We start from the raw sequence: 21,715 nt of genomic DNA on the forward strand, positions 1-21,715 counted from the left end.
GATCTCTTTGGTAGCACTGTTTTCTTGGGATCTGCAATGGGATATTTTGGAGGGCATTCAACCTTATGGTGACTGCTCAGTGAAATAAAAGAGGACACAAACAAATGGAAGAACATATCATGTTCATGGATAGAAAGAGTCAATATTGTGAAAATGGCCATACTACCCAAGGTCATTTATAGATTCAATGCCATCCCCATAAGCTACCAATGAGTTTCCTCACAGAATTGGAAAAAACTGCTTTAAAGTTCATATGGAACCAAAAAAGAGCCTGCATTGCCAAGACAGTCCTAAGTCAAAAGAACAAAGTGGGAGGCATCACACTACTTGACTTCAAACTATACTACAAGTACACAGTAACCAAAACAGCATGGTACTGGTACCAAAACAGAGATATAGACCAATGGAACAGAACAGAGTCCTCAGAAATAATACCACACATCTACAGCCATTTGATCTTTGACAAACCTGAGATAAACAAAAAATGGTGAAAAGATTCCCTATTTAATAAATGGTGCTGGGAAAATTGGCTAGCCATAAGCAGAAAGCTGACACTGGATCTTTTCTTTACTCCTTATACAAAAATTAATTCAAGATGGGTTAGAGACTTAAATGTTAGACATAATATCATAAAAACCCTAGAAGAAAACCAAGGTAATACCATTCAGGACATAGGCATGGGCAAGGACTTCATGTCTAAAACACCAAAATCAATGGCAACAAAAGCCAAAATTGACAAATTGTATCTAGAACTAGAAATACTATATGACCCAGCCTTCCCATTACTGGGGATATACCCAAAGGTTTATAAATAATGCTGCTATAAAGACACATGCACATGTATGTTTATTACAGCGCAATTCACAATAGCAAAGACTTGGAATCAACCCAAATGTCCATCAGTGACAGACTGGATTAAGAAAATGTGGCACACATACATCATGGAATACTATGCAGCCATAAAAAAGGATGAGTTTGTGTCCTTTGTAGGGACATGGATGCAGCTGGAAACCATCATTCTCAGTAAACTATCACAAGAACAGAAAATCAAACACCGCATGTTCTCACTCATAGGTGGGAATTGGACATTGAGATCACTTGGACATGGGAAGGGGAACATCACACACCGGGACCTATTTTGGGGAAGTGGGAGAGATGAGGGATGACATTGGGAGTTATATTTGAGGTAAATGAGGAGTTGGAGGCTGCTGACGAGTTGATGGGTGCAGCACAGCAACATGGCACAAGTATACATATGTAACAAACCTGCACGTTGTGCACATGTACCCATGAGCTTAAAGTATAATAAAAAATTAAAATAAATTAATAAATAAAATACTACTTGTAGCACTGGACTAGGTGCGGGGGATACAGTACTGAACAAAGCAAAAAAGAGCGTCGTTCGCTAAAAGAAATATCCTAATATAAAAATTAGAAAGAAGCTTTTTGAGAAATTTCTCTGTGATGTGTAAATTCATGTCACAGAATTAATCTCACAGAATTACTCTACTTTTCATTGAACAGTCTACTAACACTGTTTTTGTGGAATCTGCAATAGCATATTTGGGAGCTCATTAAAGCCTATGGTGACAAAGCACATGTCCTAAGATAAAAACGTAAAAGAAGCCTTCAGAGAAACTTCTTTGTTATGTGTCAATTTTTCCCACAGGGTTACACTGTTATTTTATTTGAGTAGCTTGCTAACCCTGTTTTCCTGGAAACTGCAATGGGATATTTTGGAGTGCATTGAAGTTTATGTTGACAAAGGAAATATCCTGAGAAAAAAACTAGAAAGAAGTTTCTGACAAAGTGCTTTATAATTTGTGACTTCATCTCACAGACTTAAAATTTCCTTTCATGGAGCAGTTTGTTAGCACTGTTTTTGGGGAATCTGAGAAGGGATATTTTGGATTGCACTGAAGCCTAGTGTGACAATGGAAATATAATCAGATAAAAACTAGCAAGAAACTTTCTGAGAAATAGATTTGTGATGTGCATATTAATCTCACAGCGTTCCATGACTATTTTCTGGGAGCAGTTTGCTAACACAGTGTTCATGAAATGAGCAATACAATATTTTGGATTGCATGAAGCCTATGGTGACAAAGGAAATATCCTCAGACAAAAACTAGAAAGAAGCATACTGAGGAAATTCTTTGTGATGTGTGAATTCATTTCACAGAATTACAGCTATCTTTTCACAGAGCAGTCTTGTAATACTGTTTTCATGGAATCTGCAAAGGGATATTTGGGTTTGCATTGAGGACTATAGAGAAAAAAGAAATAAACTCAGATAAAAAATAGAAATAAGCTTTCTGAGAAACTGCTTGGTGATGCATTAATTCGTCTTACAGCATTACACCATTCTTTTTAATGAGCAGTGTGATAACGCTATTTTCGTGGAATCTGCAATAGGATATTTGGGAGAGCATTTAAGCTTGTGGTGACAACGGAAATATCTTCAGTCAAAAGCCAAATAGAAACTTTCTGAGAAACTGTTTTGGGGTCTGTGAATTCAAATGACTGAATTACACGTTTCTTTTCATGGAGCAGTTTCATAACACGATTTTCGTAGAACATGCAAATACATATTTGTGAGCAAATTGAGGCTTATAGTGAAAAAAGAAATATCCTCATTCAAAAACTAGAAAGATGCTTTCTGTGAAACTGCTTTGGGATTTTTAAATTCAACTCACAGAGTTACATGATACTTTTTATGGATCAGTTTGGTAGCACTGTTTTGGGGAATCTGAGAAGGAATATTTTGGATCACATTGAAGTTTACGGTGGCAAAGGCAATATCCTCAGACAAAAAACAAAAGGAAATATTCTGAGAAACTGCTTTCTGATGTGTGAATTCATCTCACAGAGTTACACCATTTTATGCATTGAAAAGTTTGCACCTGCCCCGGCCCCGGCCCTGCTCTGGTGCTGCTCCCACCACCGCAGCAACGGCCCCAGCCCACGGAGGTGGTTGGATTGACCCCCGACGGTTGAATGCACAGACTCTTCTCTGAGAGCAGGCCATGGACATCTTCAGCACCAAGAGTCTGGCTCTGCAGGCGCAGAAGAAGCTCCTGAGTAAGATGACTTCTAAGGCAGTGGTGGCCATGCTGGTGTATGACACCAGCAGGGAGGTGATGGAAGAGCTGTACCACGCCACCAGGGAGTTCACATGCAGCTGCAAGGAGGCCCAGAAGATGCTCAAGAACCTGGTGAAGGTGGCCCTGAAGCTGGGGCTGCTGCTGTGTGAGGACCAGGTGGGCGGGGAGGAGCTGGCGTTGCTGTGGCACTTCTGCCACCGGGCACACTTCCTGGCCATGATGGCCATCAGCTTCCAGCTGGTGGAGTTCACCTTCGACCGGCAAGTGCTGGCTGCTGGGCTGCTCGAGTGCGGTGACCTGCTGCACCAGGTCATGGGCCCCCAGCTGACCGCCAAGCGCCACAGCTGCATCAAACACGTGTTCCACCACCAGGCCGACTGTGTCTTCCTGGCAGTGTTTTACGGCCCCACCGAGCCCTACCACTCCCACCTGCGCAGGATCTGCGAGGACCTGGGAAGGATGCTGGACGAGGGCAGCCTCTGAGCCCCGGGGCCACCTGGCCACGCCCCTCGCGCCTTCTGGGGCTCTTCTGCTGGGCGTGGTGTGGTTTGTGGTTTTTTTCCACCTCTTTTCTCCCAATCGGACTTGGGTCAAACTCCCCCAAAGAGGTAGGTGACCTGGCCGCTTTGAGAGGATGCTGAGCCATCTGTAGCAGCTGTTTCAGACACCTATGTCACCTCTTCTCCTGGCCCCCGCCCAATGGGGAGAGGAATTTGGGGCCCTATTCTGGGGACCACCTTCCACCCGTTTGTACTTCCTGGGCCACGCCGACCCCTGGGTCAATTGATGTAAAAGTCAAAGGCTACTGCTTCCCACTTGGTAACGTCACCTGGGATTTTCATCCCCACACACAAGGACTATGGGTTCACATGGTGAACTGGGGGAAGGAGAGTGTTAGGGGGCAAATCGCGGCACCCCCTGCTCCATCTATAAATTCCCATCCTAACCCCCAGGACCAGAAGATGATCTGATTTGGAAATAGGATCATTACAAATGGGATTAGTTCAGAGGATGTCATCTTGGATTAGGGTGGGCCTCAATTCAAGGACTGGGGTCCTCACGCCTGTAATCCCAGTACTTTGGGAGGCCAAGGTGGGCGGATCACGAGGTCAGGAGATCAAGACCATCCTGGCTAACATGGTGAAACCCCATCTCTACTAATAATACAAAAAATTAGACAGGAAAAAAGAAAGAAGTTTGCTAACATTTTTTCGTAGAATCTGCAGTAGGATATTCTGGAGCACATTGAGGACTATGGTGACAAATGTAATATCCTCAGATAAAAGCTAGAAAGAAGCTTTCAGAGAAACAGCTTTCAGAGGATTGAATTCGTTCCACAGTTACACCACTCCTTTCATGGAGCACAATGGTAGCACTGTTTTTGGGGAATCTGAGAAGGGATACTTTGGATCCCATCGAAGCCTATATAACAAAGGAAATATCCTCACATAAAAACTAGAAAGAAGCTTTCTGAGAAACTGCTTTGTGATTTGTGTATACATCTCACAGAGTTACATGATGATTCTCTTGGAGCAGTTTGCTAACACTGTTTTCGTGGAATCTGCAATGGGATATTTTGGAGTGTATTGAAGCCTAAGATGACAAAAGAAATATCCTCAAACAAAAAACAAAAGACAGCTTTCTGAGAAACTGCTTTGTGATGTGTGAACTCATTTCACAGATTCACACATTTCTGTTCATGGAGCATTTTGATAACAATTTTTTCGTGTAATCTCAAAAGAGATATTGGCTAGTGCATTGAGGCCTATAGTGAAAATGGAAATATCCTAATGCAAAAGCTAGAAAGAAGCTTTCTGAGAAACTGTTTTGTGATTTGTGAATTCATGTCACAGTGTTACACGATTCTTTTCATGGAGCAGATTGGTAGCATGTTATTGGGGAAATTGAAAAGGGATATTTTGGATTGCATTGAAGTCTATGGTGACAAACGAAATATAATCAGATAAAAACTAGAAAGAAGATTCCTGAGAAAATTATATGTGAAGTGTGTATTCATCTCACAGAGTAGCCCCTTTCTTTTCATGGAGAAGTTTGTTATTCTGTTTTTGTGGAATCTACAATGTGGTATTTGGGATCAAGAAGAGACCTATGGTGAAAACGGTAATATTCTCAGATGAAAACTAGAAAGAAGCTTTCTGAGAAACTGCTTTGTGATGTGTGAATTCGTCTCACACAGTTACACCACTCTTTTTGTGGAGCAGTTTGCTAACACTGTTTTCGTGGAATCTGCAATAGAATATTTTGGAGTGCAATGAAGCCTATGGTGACAAACAAAATATCCTCAGAAAAAAAACAACAAGAAACTTTCTGTGAAACTCTTTTGTGAAGTGTGAATTCATCTCGCAGAGTTACACTTATGTTATCATGGCACAGTTTGGTAGCACTGTTTTTGGGGAATCTGAGAACGGATACTTTGAATTGCATCAAAGCGCATGGTGACAAAGAAATATCCTCAGATAAAAACTAGAAAGAAGCTTTCTGTGAATCTTCTTTGTGATGTTTGCATTCATCTCACTGAGTAACACCTTTCTTTTCATGGAGCAGTTTGCTAATACTATTTTGAGGAATCTTCAACAGATTTTTTGGTAGAGCATTGAAGTTTATGGTGACACAGGAAATATACTGTTAAAAACCAAAAAGAAGCTTTCTGAGAAACTGCTTTGTGGTTAGTGAATTCATCTCAGAGTATCAGTGTTCTTTTGAGTGAGCACTTTTGTAACACCGTTTACTTGGAATCTGAAATGAAATATTTCGTAGTGCATTGAAGTTGATGGTGACAAAGGAAATATCCTCAGATAAAAACTAGAAACTTTTATGAGAAAGTTCATTGTGATATGTGAATTCATCTCACAGAAGTATACCTTTCTTTTCATGGAGCAGTTTGATAACACTGATTTTGTGAAATCTGCAAAGGGATATTTGGGAGCACATTGAGGCCTATGGTGAAATGGGATATATCCTCAGATAAAAACTAGAAAGAAGCTTTCTGAGAATCTTCATTGTGATGTGTGAATTCATCTTACAGAGTTACATCATTCTTTTCATTGAGCAGATTGATAACACTGATTTTGTGGAATCTGCAATAGGATATTTTGGAGCACATTGAAGCCTCTGCTGACAAAGGAAATATCCTCAGATAAAAACCAAAAGAAAAACTTCTATGCAATTCCTTTGTGCTGTGTGGATTCATCTCTCAAAGTTATACCATTCTTTCTATTGAAATGTTTAGTAACACTTTTATCATGGAATCTGCACTGTGATATTTGAGAGTGCATAGAGGGATAAGGTGAAAAAGGAAATATCCCCAGATAAGAACCACACAGTTACACCACTATTTTCAAGGAGCAGTTTGCTAACACTCTTTTCGTGGAATCTGCACTAAGATATTTGGGAGTACATGGAAGCCTCTAGTGATAAAGGATCTATACTCAAATAATAGCTAGAAAGAAGCTTTCTGAGAAACTGCTTAGTGATGTGTGAATTCATCTCTCAGAGTTACAGTTTTATTCTCATTGAACAGTTCAATAACACTGTGTTCTTGGAATCTGCAATGGGATATCTCGGAGTGCATTGAAGGTTATGGTGACATACGAAATATGCTTATATAAAAACTAGAAAGAAGATTTCTGAGAAATCACTTTGTGATGTGTTAATTCACATAACAGGGTTACACGATTGTTTTCATGTATCATTTTGGTAGCACTGTTTTGGGGGAGTTAGAGAAGGGATATTTTGGATGGCTTTGAAGCCTATGGTGACAAAGGAAATATTCTCAGATAAAAACTGGAAACAACCTCTCTGAGAGACTTGTCAGTGTGAATTCATTTCGCAGAGTTACACGTTTCTTTTCATGGAGCAGTTTGGTATCACTGTTTCATGGAATCTGTAATAGGTTAATTGGGAGTGCATTGAAGCCTATGGTAACAAAGGAAATATCCTCAGATAAAAACCAAAAAGAAGCTTTCTGAGAAACTGCTTTGTGATGTGTGAATTCATCTCACAGAGTTACACTGATCTTTTCAATGAGCAGTTTGCTAACACTGTTTTCATGGAATCTGCACTAGGATATTTTGAGTGCATTGAAGCCTCTAGTGAAAAAGGATCTATACTCAAATGGATATATCCTCATATAAAAATAGAAATATGCTTTCTGAAAATTCACTTTGTGATGTGTTGATTCACCTAATGTAGTTACATGATTCTTTTCATGGGTCAGTTTGGTAGCACTGTTTTTGGGGGATCTGAGAAGGGATATTTTGGATCACTTTGAAGCCTTTGGTGACAAAGGAAATACCTTCAGATAAAAACCATAAAGAACCCTTCTGAGAAACTACGTTGTGGTGTGTGAATTTATCTCAAAGAATTACACCTTTCTTTTCATTGAGTAGTTTGCTAACGTTGTTTTCTTGTAATCTGCAATGAGATATTTCAGAGCACATTGAAGCTTATGGTGACAAAGCAAGTATCCTCAGAAAAAAAAGAAAGAGACATTCTGAGAAACTGCTTTATGATTTGTGAATTCATCTCTCAGAGCTACATGATTCTTTTTATGGTCAGTTTGATAGCACTGTTTTTGGGGAATCTGAGAAGGGATATTTTGGATCACAGTTAAGCTTATGGCGACTAAAGAAATAACCTCAGTTAAAAACTGGAAAAAAGCTCTGAGAAAGTTCTTTGTCATGTGTGAATTAATCTGACAGAATTACACCTTTCTTTTCATGGAGCGGATTCTAAACATAGTTTTCATGGGATCTACAAAGGGATATTTGCGAGCACCTTGTAGACTATATTGAAAAAGGATATATCACAGGAAAACGAGAAATAAGCTTTCTGAGAAACTGCTTAGTGATGTGTGAATTCATCTCACATCCTTTTCATTGTGCAGTTTGCTGGCACTGTTTTTTTTGGAAACTGCGATGTCATATTTCCAAGTACATTGAAGCCTACTGTTAAACATAAATGTCCTCAGACAAAAACTAGACAGAAACTTTCTGAAAAACTCCTTTGTAATCTATGAATTCATCTCACGGAGTTATATGATGTATTCAATGGATCAGTTTGATACCACTGTTTTTGGGGAAACAGAGGAGAAATATTGTGGATCACATTGAAGCCTATGGTGACAAAGGAAATAACTGCAGATAAAAGGCATAAAGAAGCTTTCTGAGAAAGTTCATTGTGGTGTGTTAATTCATCTCACAGAGTCACACCTTTCTTTTCATGGAGCACAATGCTAACGTTCTTTTCGCGGAAACTACAAAGGGATATTTGGGAGCCCATTGGGGCCTATGGTGAAAAAAGAAATATCCTCAGACAAAAACTAGAAAGAAGCTATCTGAGAAACTGCTTTGTGATGGGTGAATTCAACTCATAGAGTTACACTGCTCTTTTCATTGAGCAGTTTGCTAACACTGTTTCCTTAGAATCTGCAATGGCATATTTTGGAGCACATTGATGCCTATTGTTAAAAATTAAATATCTCAGACGATTCTAGAAACAAACTTTCTGAGAAACTCCTTTGTGATTTGCGAATTCATCTCACAGAGTTACATGATGTCTTCAATGGGTTGGTTTCATAGCACTGCTTTTGGGAAATCTGAGAAGAGATATTTTGGATGGCATTAGAGCCTATGGTGAGAAAGGAAATACCCTCAGAAAAATAATAGAAAGAAGCTTTCTGAGAAAGTTATTTTTGATGGGTGAATTCATCTCACAGAATTACACCTTTCTTTTCATGGAGCTCTTTGCAAACACTGTTTTCGAGGAATCTGCAAAGGGATATTTGGGAGTGCACTCAAGGCTATGGTGACAAAGGAAATATCCCCATAGAAAACCAAAGAGAAGCTTTCTGATAAACTGCTTTGTGATATGGGAATTCAACTCACCAAGTCACCCTAATCTTTTCATTGAACAGTTTGCTAATGCTGTTTTCTTGGAACCAAAGGTGGGATATTTTGGAGCACATGGAAGCTTATTGTGAAAAAGTAAATATACTCAGACTAAATCTGAAAGGAAACATTCTGATAAACTGCTCTGTGATTTGTGCTTTGAGATTTGTGAATTTATCTCACAGAGTTACACGATTCTTTTTCAAGGATCAGTTTGATAGCACTCTTTCTGGGGAAACTGTGATGGGATATTTTGGATCCATTTGAAGCCTATTTTGACATAGGAAATATCCACAGATAAAAATTAGAAAGAAGCTTCCTGAGAAAGTTCTTTGTGTTGTGTGAATTCAACCAAGAGAATTACACTTTTCTTTTCATGGAGCAGTTTGCTAATACTGTTTTTGAGGAATCTGCAATGGGGTATTTGTGAGCTCATTGAGGCCCATGGTGAAAAAGGAAATATCCTCAGATAAAAAGTAGAAGGAAGCTCTCTGAGAAACTGCTTTGTGATGTGTGAATTCAGCTCACAGAATTACTCTGTTGTTTTCATTGAGGAGTTTGCTAACACTATTATCTTGGAATCTGCACTGGGGTATTTCAGAGCACATTGAAGCTTATCATGACAAAAGAAATATCCTCTTATAAAAACTAGAAAGAAGCTTTATGAGAAACCGCTTTGTGATGTGTTAATTCACCTCACAGAGTTACACGATGCTTTTCATGGATCAGTTTGTTACCAATATTTTTGTGTAATCTGAGAGGGGATATTTTGGATCGTATTGAACCCTATGTGGACTAAATAAATATCCTCAGATAAAAATTAGGAAGATGCATTCTGTGAAACTGCTTTGTGATTTGTGAACTCATCTCACAGAGTTATACGATTCTTTTCATGTGGTAGTTTGGTAGCACTGTTTTTGTGGAATCTTAGAAGGGATATTTTGGATCGCATTGAAGTCTGTGGTGACTAAGAAAATATCCTCAGATAAAAACTTGAAAGAAGCTTTCTGAGAAAGTTCTTTGTGCTGTGTGAATTCACCTCACAGAGAAACACCTTGCTTTTTATGGAGCAGTTTGCTAACACTGTTTTCGTGGAATCTACAAAGGAATATTTGGGAGCACATTGAGGCCTATAGTGTAAAAGGATATATCCTCATAGGTAAAGGAGTAAGAAGCTTTCTGAGAATCTCCTTAGTGACCTGTGAATTCAATTCACAGAGTTACACTGTTCTTTTCATTAAGCAGTATGCTAACCCTGTTTTCTAGTAATCTGCAATGGGATATTTTGAAGCACATTGAAGCTTATGGTGATGGGTGCTGACGAGTTGATGGGTACAGCACACCAACATGGCACAAGTATACATATGTAACAAACCTGCACGTTATGCACATGTACCCTAGAACTTAAAGTATAATAAAAAAAAAAGAAAAAAAAAGACAAAGGAAATATCTTCATATAAAAACTACACAGAAACATTCAGAGAAACTGCTTTGTGATGTTCTACTTCATGTCACAGAGGTATACTATTGATTTCATGTATCAGTTTGGTAGCAATGTTTATGAGGAAACTGAGAAAGAATATTTTCAGTCGCATTGAAGTCTTTGGTGACTATGGAAAAACACTCAGGTAAAAACTAGAACGAAGCTTTCTGAGAAAGTTATTTTTGGTGTGAGAATTCATCTCACCGTGTTACAACTTTTTTTGAGGGATCTGTTTGCTAACACTGTTTTCGTGGAACCAGCAAAGGGATATGTGGGAGTGCATTGTGGCCTAAAGTGAATAAGGTAATATCCTCAGATAAAAAGTAGAAAGAGCCTTTCTGAGAAACTGCCTCATGATGTGTGAATTTGTCTCACAGAGGTACACCATTCTTTTTTTCGTGGAATCTGCAATAAAATATTTGAGTGCATTGAAGCCTACAGTGAAATAGAAAATATACTCAGATGAAAACCAAAAATAAGCTTTCTGAGAAACTGAATTGTATTGTGTCAATTCATCTCACAAAGTTACACTGTTCTTTAAATTGAAGCTTTGCTAACACCGTTTTCTTGGAATGTGCAATGGGATATTTTGGAGTGCAATGAAGCTTGTGTTTATAAAGGAAATATCATCAGACAAAAACTAGAAAGAAGCTTTCTGAAAAACTGTTTTATGATTTGTGAATTCATCTCAGAGTTACATGATTCTTTTCATGAAACAGTTTGGTAGCACTGTGTTTGGGGAATCTGAGAAGGGATAAATTTAATCGCAAGGAAGGCTTTGGTGACAAATGAGAAATCCTCATATGAAAACGAGAAAGAAGCTATCTGAGAAACTGCTTTCTGACGTCATCTGACAGAGTTAGAGGATTATTTTCATGGATCAGTGTGTTAACACTGTTTTCATCGAATCTGAGAAAGGATATTTTGGATCATATTGAAGCCCTCGTTTTCAAAGGAAATATAGTCAGATAAAAACTAGAAAGAAGTTTTCTGAGAAACTGCATTTTGATGTGTGAATGCATCTCACAGAGATACACTGTTCTTTTCATTAGGGAGTATGCTAACACTGTTTTCTTGTAATCTACAATGGGATATTTTGGAGCACATTGAAGCTTATGGTGACAAAGAAAATATCTTCATATAAAAACTAGAAAGAAGCTTTCAGAGAAACTACTTTGTGATGTGTTAATTCATCTCACAGAGTTACATGATTGATTTCATGTATCAGTTTGGTAGCAGTGTTTTTGGGGAAACTGAGAAGGAATATTTTTGGTCACATTGAAGCCTTTGGTGACTAATGAAATACACTCAGGTAAAAACTAGAATGAAGCTTTCTGAGAAAGTTCTTTTTGATGTGTGAATTCATCTCACTGTGTTACACCTGTCTTTTGAAGGATCCATTTGCTAACACTGTTTTCGTGGAAACAGCAAAGGGATATTTGGGAGCGCATTGTGGCATAACGTGAATTAGGCAATATCCTTAGATAAAAATTAGAAAGAGCCTTACTGACAAACTGCCTTGTGATGTGTGAATTTATCTCAAAGAAGTACACCATTCTTTTCATTGAGCAGATTGATAACACTTTTTTCATGAAATCTGCAATAGGATATTGGGGAATGCATTGAAGCCTATGGTGAAATAGGAAATATCCTCAGATGCCAACCAAAACGAAGCTTTCTGAGAAAATGAATTGTATTCTGTCAATTCATCTCACAGAGTTACACTGTTCTTTTCATTGAATGGTTTGGTAACACTGTTTCTTGGAATCTGCAGTGGGATATTTCAGAGCACATTGAAGCTTATGTTGACAAAGTAAATATCCTCAGACAAAAACTAGAAAGAAGATTTATGAAAAACTGCTTTGTGATTTGTGAATTCATCCCAGAGTTACACTATTCTTTTCATGATGCAGTTTGATACTACTGTTTTGGGGGAATCTGAAAGGGATATATTGAATCGCAATGAAGCCTATGGTGATCAATGAAATATCCTCATATAAAAATGAGAAAGAAGCTTTCTGAGAAACCACTTTGTGATGTGTTAATTTATCTCATGGCTTTACACAATTCTTTTCATGGATCCGTGTGTTAACACTGTTTTCGTGGAATCTGAGAAAGTATTTTCAATTGTGTTGAAGTCCTTGTTTACAAAGGTAATATCCTCAGATAAAAACTAGAAAGAAGCTTTCTGAGAAATTTATATATGATGTGCGAATTCATCTCACAGAATTACACGTTTCTTTTCATGGAGCAATTTGCTAACACAGTTTTTGTGGAATCTGCACAGGGATATTTGAGAGCACATTGAGGCCTATGGTGATTACGGAAATATCCTCAGATAAAAACTAGAAAGAGGTTTTCTGAGAAACTGCTTGTAATGTGTGAATTCAATGCACAGAGTTACACTGTCATTTTCATTCAACAGGTGGTAACATTGTTTATTTGGAATCTACAATGGCATATCTTGCAGTGCATTGAGCTTATTGTGAAAAGTTAAATATCTAGAGACAAAAACTAGAGGGAAGTTTTCTGAGAAACCGATTTGTGATTCGTGAATTCATCTCATAGGGTTACATGATTCTTTTCATGGATCAGTTTGGTAACACTGTTTTTGGGGAATCTGAGAAGGGATATTTTGGATCGCATTGAAGCCTATGGTGACTAAAGAAATATCCTCAGATAAAAATTAGAAAGAAGCTATCTGAGAAAGTTCTTTCTGATGTATGAATTCTTCTCACAGAGTTGCACCTTTCTTTTCATGGAGCAGTTTGCTAACACAGTTTTCGTTTAATCTTGAAAGAGATATTTGGGAGTTCATTGAGGCCTATATTGAAAAAGAAAATATCCTCAGAGAAAAACTAGAAAGAATATTTCGGAGAAAGTGCTTTGTGATGTGTGAATTCATCTCACAAGGTTACACTGTTTCTCTCATTGTGCAGTTTGATAACACTGTTTTCATGGAATCTGCAATGGGATATTTAGTAGCTCATTGAAGTCTATGTGACAAGGAACATGTCATCAGAGAAAAGTCAATAAGAAACTTTCTGAGAAGCTGCTTTGTGATGTGTGAATTTAACTCACAGAGTTACACTGTTTTTGTCATTGGGCAGTTTGCTAACACTGTTTTCTTGGAATCAACAATGGAACATTTCGGAGGGCATTGAAGTTTGTGGTGAAATAGGAAATAACCTCTGACAAAACTAGAAAGAAGCTTTCTGAGAAATTGCTTTGTGATTTTTGAATTCGTCTCACAGAGCCACGTGATTCTTTTCATGGAGTAGTTTGGTAGCACTTTTTTGGGAAATCAGAGATGGGATATTTTGGATCACACTGAAGCCTGTGGTGACTAAGGAAATATCCTCCAATAAAAACTAGAAAGAAGCTTTCTGAGAAAGTTATTTGTGATATCTGAATTCATCTCATGGAGAAACACCTTTCTTTTCATGGATCAGTTTGCTTACACCGTTTTCGTGGAATCCGCAAAGGGATATTTGCGAGTGCATTGAGGCCTATAGTGAAAAAAGAAATATCCTCATAGAAAAATGAGAAAGCAGTTTTCTGAGAAACTGCTTAGTGATGTGTGAATTCATGTCATAGAATTATACTGCTCTTTTCATTGAGCACTTTACTAACACTGCTCTCTTAGAATCTGCAATGGCATATTTTGAAGTGCATTGAATCCTACTCTTAAAAATTAAATGTCCCCAAACAAAAACTAGAAAGAAACTTTCTGAGAAACTCCTTTGTAGTTTATGAATTCACATCAGAGAGTTACACGATGCTTTCAATGGATCAGTTTGACCGCATAGTTTTTGGGGAATCTGAGAAATGATATTTTGGATCGCATTGAAGCCTATGGTAACAGAGGAAATATCCTCAGATAAAAACTTTAAGGAAGCTTTCTGAGAATCTACTATGTGATGGGTGAATTCATCTCACAGAGCCAAACCATTCGTTTCTTTGAGCTACTTGATAACACTGTTTTCGTGAAGTCTGCAATAGGGTATTTTGGAGTACATTGAAGCCTATGGTGATAAAGGAAATATCCCCATAGGAAAATCAAAAGAAGCTTTCTGATAAACTGCTTTGTGATATGTGAATTCAACTCACAGAGTTATCCTGTTCTTTTCATTGAGCAGTTTGTTAACACAGTTATCTTGAAATCTACGATGGGATACTTTGGAGTGCATTGAAGCTTATTGTGAAAAAGCAAGTATCTTCAGACAAAAGCTAGGAAGAAACATTCTGAGAAACTGCTTTTTGATTTGTGAATTCATTTCGGAGTTATATAATTCTTTTCATGGAACAATTTGATAGCTTTGTTTTGGGTAATCTGAGAAGGGATATTTTGGATCACATTGAAGCCTGTGGTGACAAATGAAATATCCTCAGATAAAAACTAGAAAGAAGCATTCTGAGAAACTTCTCTGTGATGTGTGCATTCATCTCACAGAGTTACACATTTCTTTCCATGGAGCAGTTTGCTAACACAATTTTCGTGGAATCTGAGAAGGGATAATTCAGATCTCATTGAAGACTATGGTGACAAAGGAAATATCCTCAGATAAAAACTAGAAAGGAGCTTTCTGAGAAACTGCTTTGTGATGTGTGAATTCATCAAACAGAGTTACACTGTTGTTTTCATTAAGAAATTTGCTAAAACTCTTTTCTTGGAAGTTACAATGGGATATTTTGGAGTGCATTGAAGCTTATGGTGACAAAGGAAACATCCTGAGACAAAAACAAGAAAGAAGCTTCTGGAAAAACTGCTTTGTGGTTTCTGAATTCATCTCACAGAGTTACACGATTCTTTTCATGGAGCAGTTTGTTATCACTGTTTTTGTGGAATCTGAGAAGCAATATTTTGGATCACATTGAAACATATGGTGACAAAGGAAGTATCCTCATATAAAAACTAGAAAGAAACTTTCTGAGAAGCCACTTTGAGATGTATTAATTCATCTCAGAGCGTTACATGACTATGTTCATGGAGCAGTTTGGTAGCACTGTTTAAGGGGAATCTGAGAAGGGATATTTGAATTGGATGAAGCCTGTGGTGATCAGAGAATTATCCACATGTGAAAACGGAAATATGGTTTCTGAGAAACTGCTTTGGGATGTGTTTATTCACCTCACTGAGTTACACGTTTGTTTAAATGTAGCAGTTTGTTAACACTCTTTCTGTGGAATCTGCAGTGGGATATTTGTTAGTGCATTGTAGACTATAGTGAAAAAGGCAATATCCTAACATAAAAATTAGAAAGAAGCTTTCTGAGAAACTGCTTTATGATGTGCGAATTCATCTCACTGAGTTATGGCATTGTTTATATTGAGCCATTTAATATCACTTTTTCATGGAATCTGCCATAGAATATTTGTGAGTGCCTTGAAAATTATGGTGATAAAGGAAATATCCTCAGATGAAAACCAAAAGAAGCTTTCTGAGAAACTGCTTTGTGTTGTGTCAATTCATCTCATAGGATTACACTGTTCTTTTTCACTGAGCAGCTTGCTAACACTGTTTTCTTGGAATCTGCAATGGGATATTTCAGAGCACATTGAACCTTATGGTGACAAAGGGAACATCCTCAGACAAAAACTAGAAACAAGGTTTCTGAGAAACTGCTTTGTGATTTGTGAATTCATTTCAGAATTACACGGTTCTTTTTATGTGGCAGTTTGATTGCACTGTTTTTGGGAATCTGAGAAGGGATATTTTGGATCACATTAAAGCCTATGATGACAAATGAAATATCCTCTTATAAAAATGAAAAAGAAGCTTTCTGAGAAACTGCTTTGAGATGTGTTAATTCATCTCAGAGCAAAACACGAAACTTTTCATGGATCAGTGTGTTACCACTGTTTTCATGGAATCTGAGAAAGGATATTTTGGATAGCATTGAAGTCCATGGAGAAAAAGAAACTATCCTCAGATAACAACTATAAAGAAACATTCTGAGAAAGTTCTCTGTGTTGTGTGAATTCATCTCACACAATGGCACCTCTCTATTCATGGAACAGTTTGCTAACAGATTTTTCGTGGAATCTGCAAAGGGATATTTGGGAGCACATTGAGGCCTACAATGAAAAAAGAAATATAATCAGATAAAAACAAGAAGAAAGCTTTCTGAGAAACTGTTTTGTGATTTTTGAATTCACCTCACATAGTTACACCATTCTTTTCATCGACCAGTTTGATAACACTGTTATGTAGAATCGGCAAAAGGATATTTGGGAGCACATTGAAGCCTATGATGCAAAGGAAATATCCTCAGATAAAAACTAAAAAGAAGCTTTTTGAGACACTGCTTTGAGATGTGTCAATTCAGCTCACTGAGTTACACTGTCCTTTTCATTGAGCAGTTTGCTAACACTGTTTTCTTGGAATCTACAATGGCATATTTCGGAGCACATTGAAGATTATTGTGAAAAAGGAAATATTCTCAGACAAAAACTAGAAAGAAGATTTCTGAGAAACTACTTTGTGATGTATGAATTCATATCAGGGAATTACACTGTTCTTTTCACTAAGCAGTTTGGTAACAGTTTTCTTGGAATTTGCAATGGGATAATTCAGAGTGCTTTGAAGCTTATGGTGACAAAGGAAATATCCCCCAACGAAAACGAGAAAGAAGCTTTTTGAGAAACTCCTTTGTGACTTGTGAATTCTTCTCACACAGTTACACGATTCTATTCATGTAGCTGTATGGTATCACAGTTTTAGGGAAATCTGAGAAGGACTATTTTAGATCATATTGAAGCCTATGGTGACAAAGGAAATATCCTCAGCTAAAATCTAGAAGGAAACTTTCTGAGAAACTTCTTTGTGATGTGTGAATTCGTCTCATAGAGTTACAGCATCCTTTTCATTGAGAATTGTGCTAACACTTTTTTCATGGAACCTGCGAAGGGATACTCCAGAGTGCATTGAGGCCTATGGTGAAAAAGGAAATATCCTCAGATAAAAACTAGAAATATTTCTGACAAACTGCTTTTGGATGTGTGAATTCATCTCACAGAGATACACTGTTGTTTTCATTGAGAAGTTTTATAACACTGTTTTCATGTAATCTGCAATAGGATATTTGGGAGTGCATTGAAGAATATGGTGACAAAGGAAATATCCACAGACATAAACCAAAAAGAAACTTTCTGAGAAACTGTTTTGTCATGTGTGAATTCATCTCACAGAGTTACATCTTTCTTTTCAAGGAGCAGTTTGCTAACACTGTGGGGAATCTGCAAAGGGATATTTGGGAGTGAGGTGAGATCGATCATAATAAAGGAAATATCCTGAGACAAAAACCAAAAAGGAGATTTCTGAGATACTGATTTATGATGTGTGAATTCACCTCAGGGATTGACACCTTTCTTTTCATGGAGTACTTTGCTCTAAGTATTTTCATGGAATCTGCAAAGGGATATTTGGGAGCGCATTGAGGGCTATGGTGTAAAAGGAAATATTTTAAGACACAAACTAGAAAGAAGATTTCTGAGAAACTGTTTTGTGATGTCTGAATTCACCTCACATAGTCACACTGTTCTTTTCATGAGCAGTTTACTAACACTGTTTTCTTGGAATCTGCAGTCTGATATTTCAGAGTGCATTGAAGCTTAGGGTGGAAAAGGAAATATCCTCAAATAAAAACTAGATAGAAGCTTTCTGAAAAACCGCTTCATGATGGGTTAATTCATCTCATAGAGTTACACAATTCTTTTCATGGATCTGCTTGGTAGCACTGCTTTTGGGGAATCTGAGAACGGATATTTTGGATCGCATTGAAGCCTGTGGTGAAGAAGGAAATATGCTCAGATAAAAACTGGAAAGAATATTTCTGAGAAACTGCTTTGTAATTTGTGAATTCATCTCACAGAGTTAAACGATTCTTTTCTTGGAGCAATTTGATAACACTGTTGTCGAGGAATCTGCAATAGTATATTTTGGAGTGCACTGAAACCTATGTTGACAAAGGAAATATCCTCAGATAAAAACCAAAAAAACTTTTCTGAGAAACTGCTTTGGGATTTGTGTATTCACGTCACAGATTTACATGTTTCTTTTCATGGAGCAGTTTGCTAACACTATTTTCGTGAAATCTGCAGGGGATATTTGCAAGTGCATTGAGGCCTATAGTAAAAATGGAAATATCCTCATACACAAACTAGAAAGAAGCTTTCGGAGAAACTGCTTTTTGATTTGCTAATTCATCTCCCAGAGTTACATGATTCTTTGCATGGAGCAGTTTGGTTGAACTCTTTTTGGGAAATCTGAGAAGGGATATATTGGATGGCATTGAAGCCTGTAATGACAAAGGAAACACACCTTTCTTTTCATGGAGCAGCTTGCTAACACTGATTTTGTGGAATCTGCAAAGGGATATTTTGGAGCACTTTGAGGTCTATGGTGAAAAAGGAAATATCCCCAGATAAAAACTACAAAGCAACTTTCTAAGAAACTTCTTTTTGACATGTGAATTCGTCTGACAGGGGTACACCTCTCTTTTCATTGAGAAGATTACTAACACTTTTTTTCATGGAATCTGCAATGGGATATTTGGGAGCGCATTGAAGAATATGTTGAAAAGGAAATATCCTCAGTTCAAAACTAGAAAGAAGATTTCTAATAAACAGCTTTGTGGTGTGTGAATTCAATTCACAGATTTACACCATTCTATTTATGGAGCAGATTGGTAGTACTGTTTTCATGGAAATTGAGAAGGGATGTTGTGGATCTCATTGAGGCCTATGGTGAAAAAGCAAATATCCTCAGATAAAAACTAGAAAGAAGCTTTCTGTGAAACTGCTTTGTGATGTGTAAATTCATCTTACAGAGTTGCATTGTTCTTTTCATTGAGCAGTTTGCTAACACTGTTTTCTTTCAATATGCAATATGATATTATGGAGCACTTTGAAGCTTATGGTGACAAAGGAAATATCCTCATACATAAACCAGAAAGATGCTATCTGAGAAACAGTTTTGTGATGCGTTAATTCATCTCACAGTGTTACACCATACTTTTCATGGAGCAGTTTGATAGCATTGTTTTTGGTAAATCTGATAGGGGATATTTAGGATCACATTAAAGCCTATGGTGTAAAAGTAAATATCCTCAGATAAAAACTAGAAAGATTTCTGAGAAAGTTCTTTGTGATGTTTGAATTCATCACACAGAATTACACTTTTCCTTTTCATGGAGCACTTTGCTAACACTGTTGTGGTGGAATCTGCAAAGGGATATTCGGGAGTGCATTGAGGCCTATGGTGAAAAAGTAAATATCCTCAGATAAAAACTAGAAAGAAACTTTTAGAGACTTCTTTGTGATGTGTGAATTCATCTTACAGAGTTCTACTGTTCTCTTCATTGAGCAGTTCGCTAACACTGTTTTCTTGGAATCTGCAATGGAATATTTCAGAGTACATTGAAGTTTATGGTGACAAAGGATATATCCTCAAACAAAAATTGGAAAGAAACTTTCTGAGAAGCTACTTTGTGATTCGTGATTTCATCTCATTGATTTACACAAAACTTTTCATGGAGCAGTTTGATAGCACTGTTTTTGGGGAATTTGAGGAGGGATATTTTGGATTGCATTGAAGCCTAGAGTGACAAAGGGAATATCATCAGATAAAAACTAGAAAGAAACTTTCTGTGAAACTACTTCATGATGTGTAAATTCATCTCACAGAGTTGCACTGTTCTTTTCACTGAGAAGTTTGCTAACACTGCTTTCTTTCAATATGCAATATGATATTTCGGAGCACTTTGAAGCTTATGGTGACAAAGGAAATATCCTCATACAAAAACCAGAAAGATGCTATCTGAGAAACAGTTTTGTGATGTGTTAATTCATCTCACAGAGTTACACCATACTTTTCATAGAGCAGTTTAGTAACACTGTTTTCAGTTAATCTGATAGGGAATATTTTAGGTCGCATTAAAGCCTATGGTGACAAAGTAAATATCCTCAGATAAAAACTAGAAAGAAGATTTCTCAGTTCTTTGTGATGTTTGAATTCATCACACAGAATTATACCTTTCCTTTTCATGGAGCACTTTGCTAACACTGTTGTGGTGAAATCTGCAGAGGGATATTTGCGAGTGCATTGAGGCTTATGGTATAAAAGGAAATATCCTCAGATAAAAACTATAAATAAACTTTTAGAGACTTCTTTGTGATGTGTGAATTCATCTTACAGAGTTACGCTGTTCTGTTCATTGAGCAGTTTGCTAACACTGTTTTCTTGGAATCTGCAATGGGATATTTCAGGGCACATTGAAGTTTATGGTGACAAAGGAAATATCCTAAGACAAAAAGTAGAAAGAAGCTTTCTAGAAAAGACTAGAAAGAATATTTCTGAGAAACTACTTTGTGATTCGTGAATTCATCTCATTGATTCACACAAAACTTTTCATGGAGCAGTTTGGTAGCACTGTTTTGGCTGAATTTGAGAAGGGACATTTTGGATTGCATCGAAGCCTAAGGTGACAAAGGGAATATCACAGATAAAAACTAGAAAGAAGCTTTCTTAGGAAGTTTTTGTGATGTGTGAATTCATCTCGCAGAGATACATCTTTCTTTTCATGGAGCAATTTTCTGACACTGTTTTTGTGGAATCTCCAAAGGGATATTTCAGAGCCCTTTGAGGCCTATATTTAAAAAGTAAATATCCTGAGATAAAAGCTAGAAGGAGGCTTTATGAGAAACTGTTTTGTGATGTGTGAATTCATCCCACAGAGTTACACTGTTCTATTCATTGCCCAGTTTGGTAACACTGTTTTCTTTTAATCTGCAATATGGTATTTTGGACCACTTTGTGGCTTATTGAGACAAAGGAAATATCCTCATATAAAAACTACAAAGATGCTATTGGAGAAACAGCTTTGTGATGTGTTAATTCATCTCACTGAGTTACACCATTGTTTTCATGGAGCAGTTTGGTAGCACTGCTTTTGAGTAATTTCAAAAGGGATATTTTGGATCTCATTGAAGCCTATGGTGACTAAGGAAAATCCTCATATAAAAATTAGAAATAAGGTTTCTGAGAAAGTCCTTTGTGATGTGTGAATTTATTTCACAAAGTTACACCTTTCTTTTGATAGAGAGTTTGCTGAGACACTGTTTTCATGTAATGTGCAAACGAATATTTGGGAGGGACCTGAGGCCAACAGTGAAAAATATATATACGCAGATAAACACTACAAAGAAGTTTTTTTGCA

General features: G+C 37.3%; 1 protein-coding gene across 1 annotated transcript; it reads left to right on the forward strand.

Annotated features, from left to right (window-relative positions):
• Positions 1-3,026: 3,026 nt before the first annotated feature.
• LOC111524594 (tumor necrosis factor alpha-induced protein 8-like protein 1) lies at positions 3,027-3,587 on the forward strand. The gene has a single exon (XM_023189802.2). It carries the CDS (start codon positions 3,027-3,029, stop codon positions 3,585-3,587), a length of 561 nt encoding a protein of 186 aa, XP_023045570.2.
• Positions 3,588-21,715: the final 18,128 nt, after the last annotated feature.

The sequence above is a fragment of the Piliocolobus tephrosceles genome, unplaced genomic scaffold (assembly GCF_002776525.5).
Source record: "Piliocolobus tephrosceles isolate RC106 unplaced genomic scaffold, ASM277652v3 unscaffolded_7754, whole genome shotgun sequence".
NCBI lineage: Eukaryota > Metazoa > Chordata > Mammalia > Primates > Cercopithecidae > Piliocolobus > Piliocolobus tephrosceles.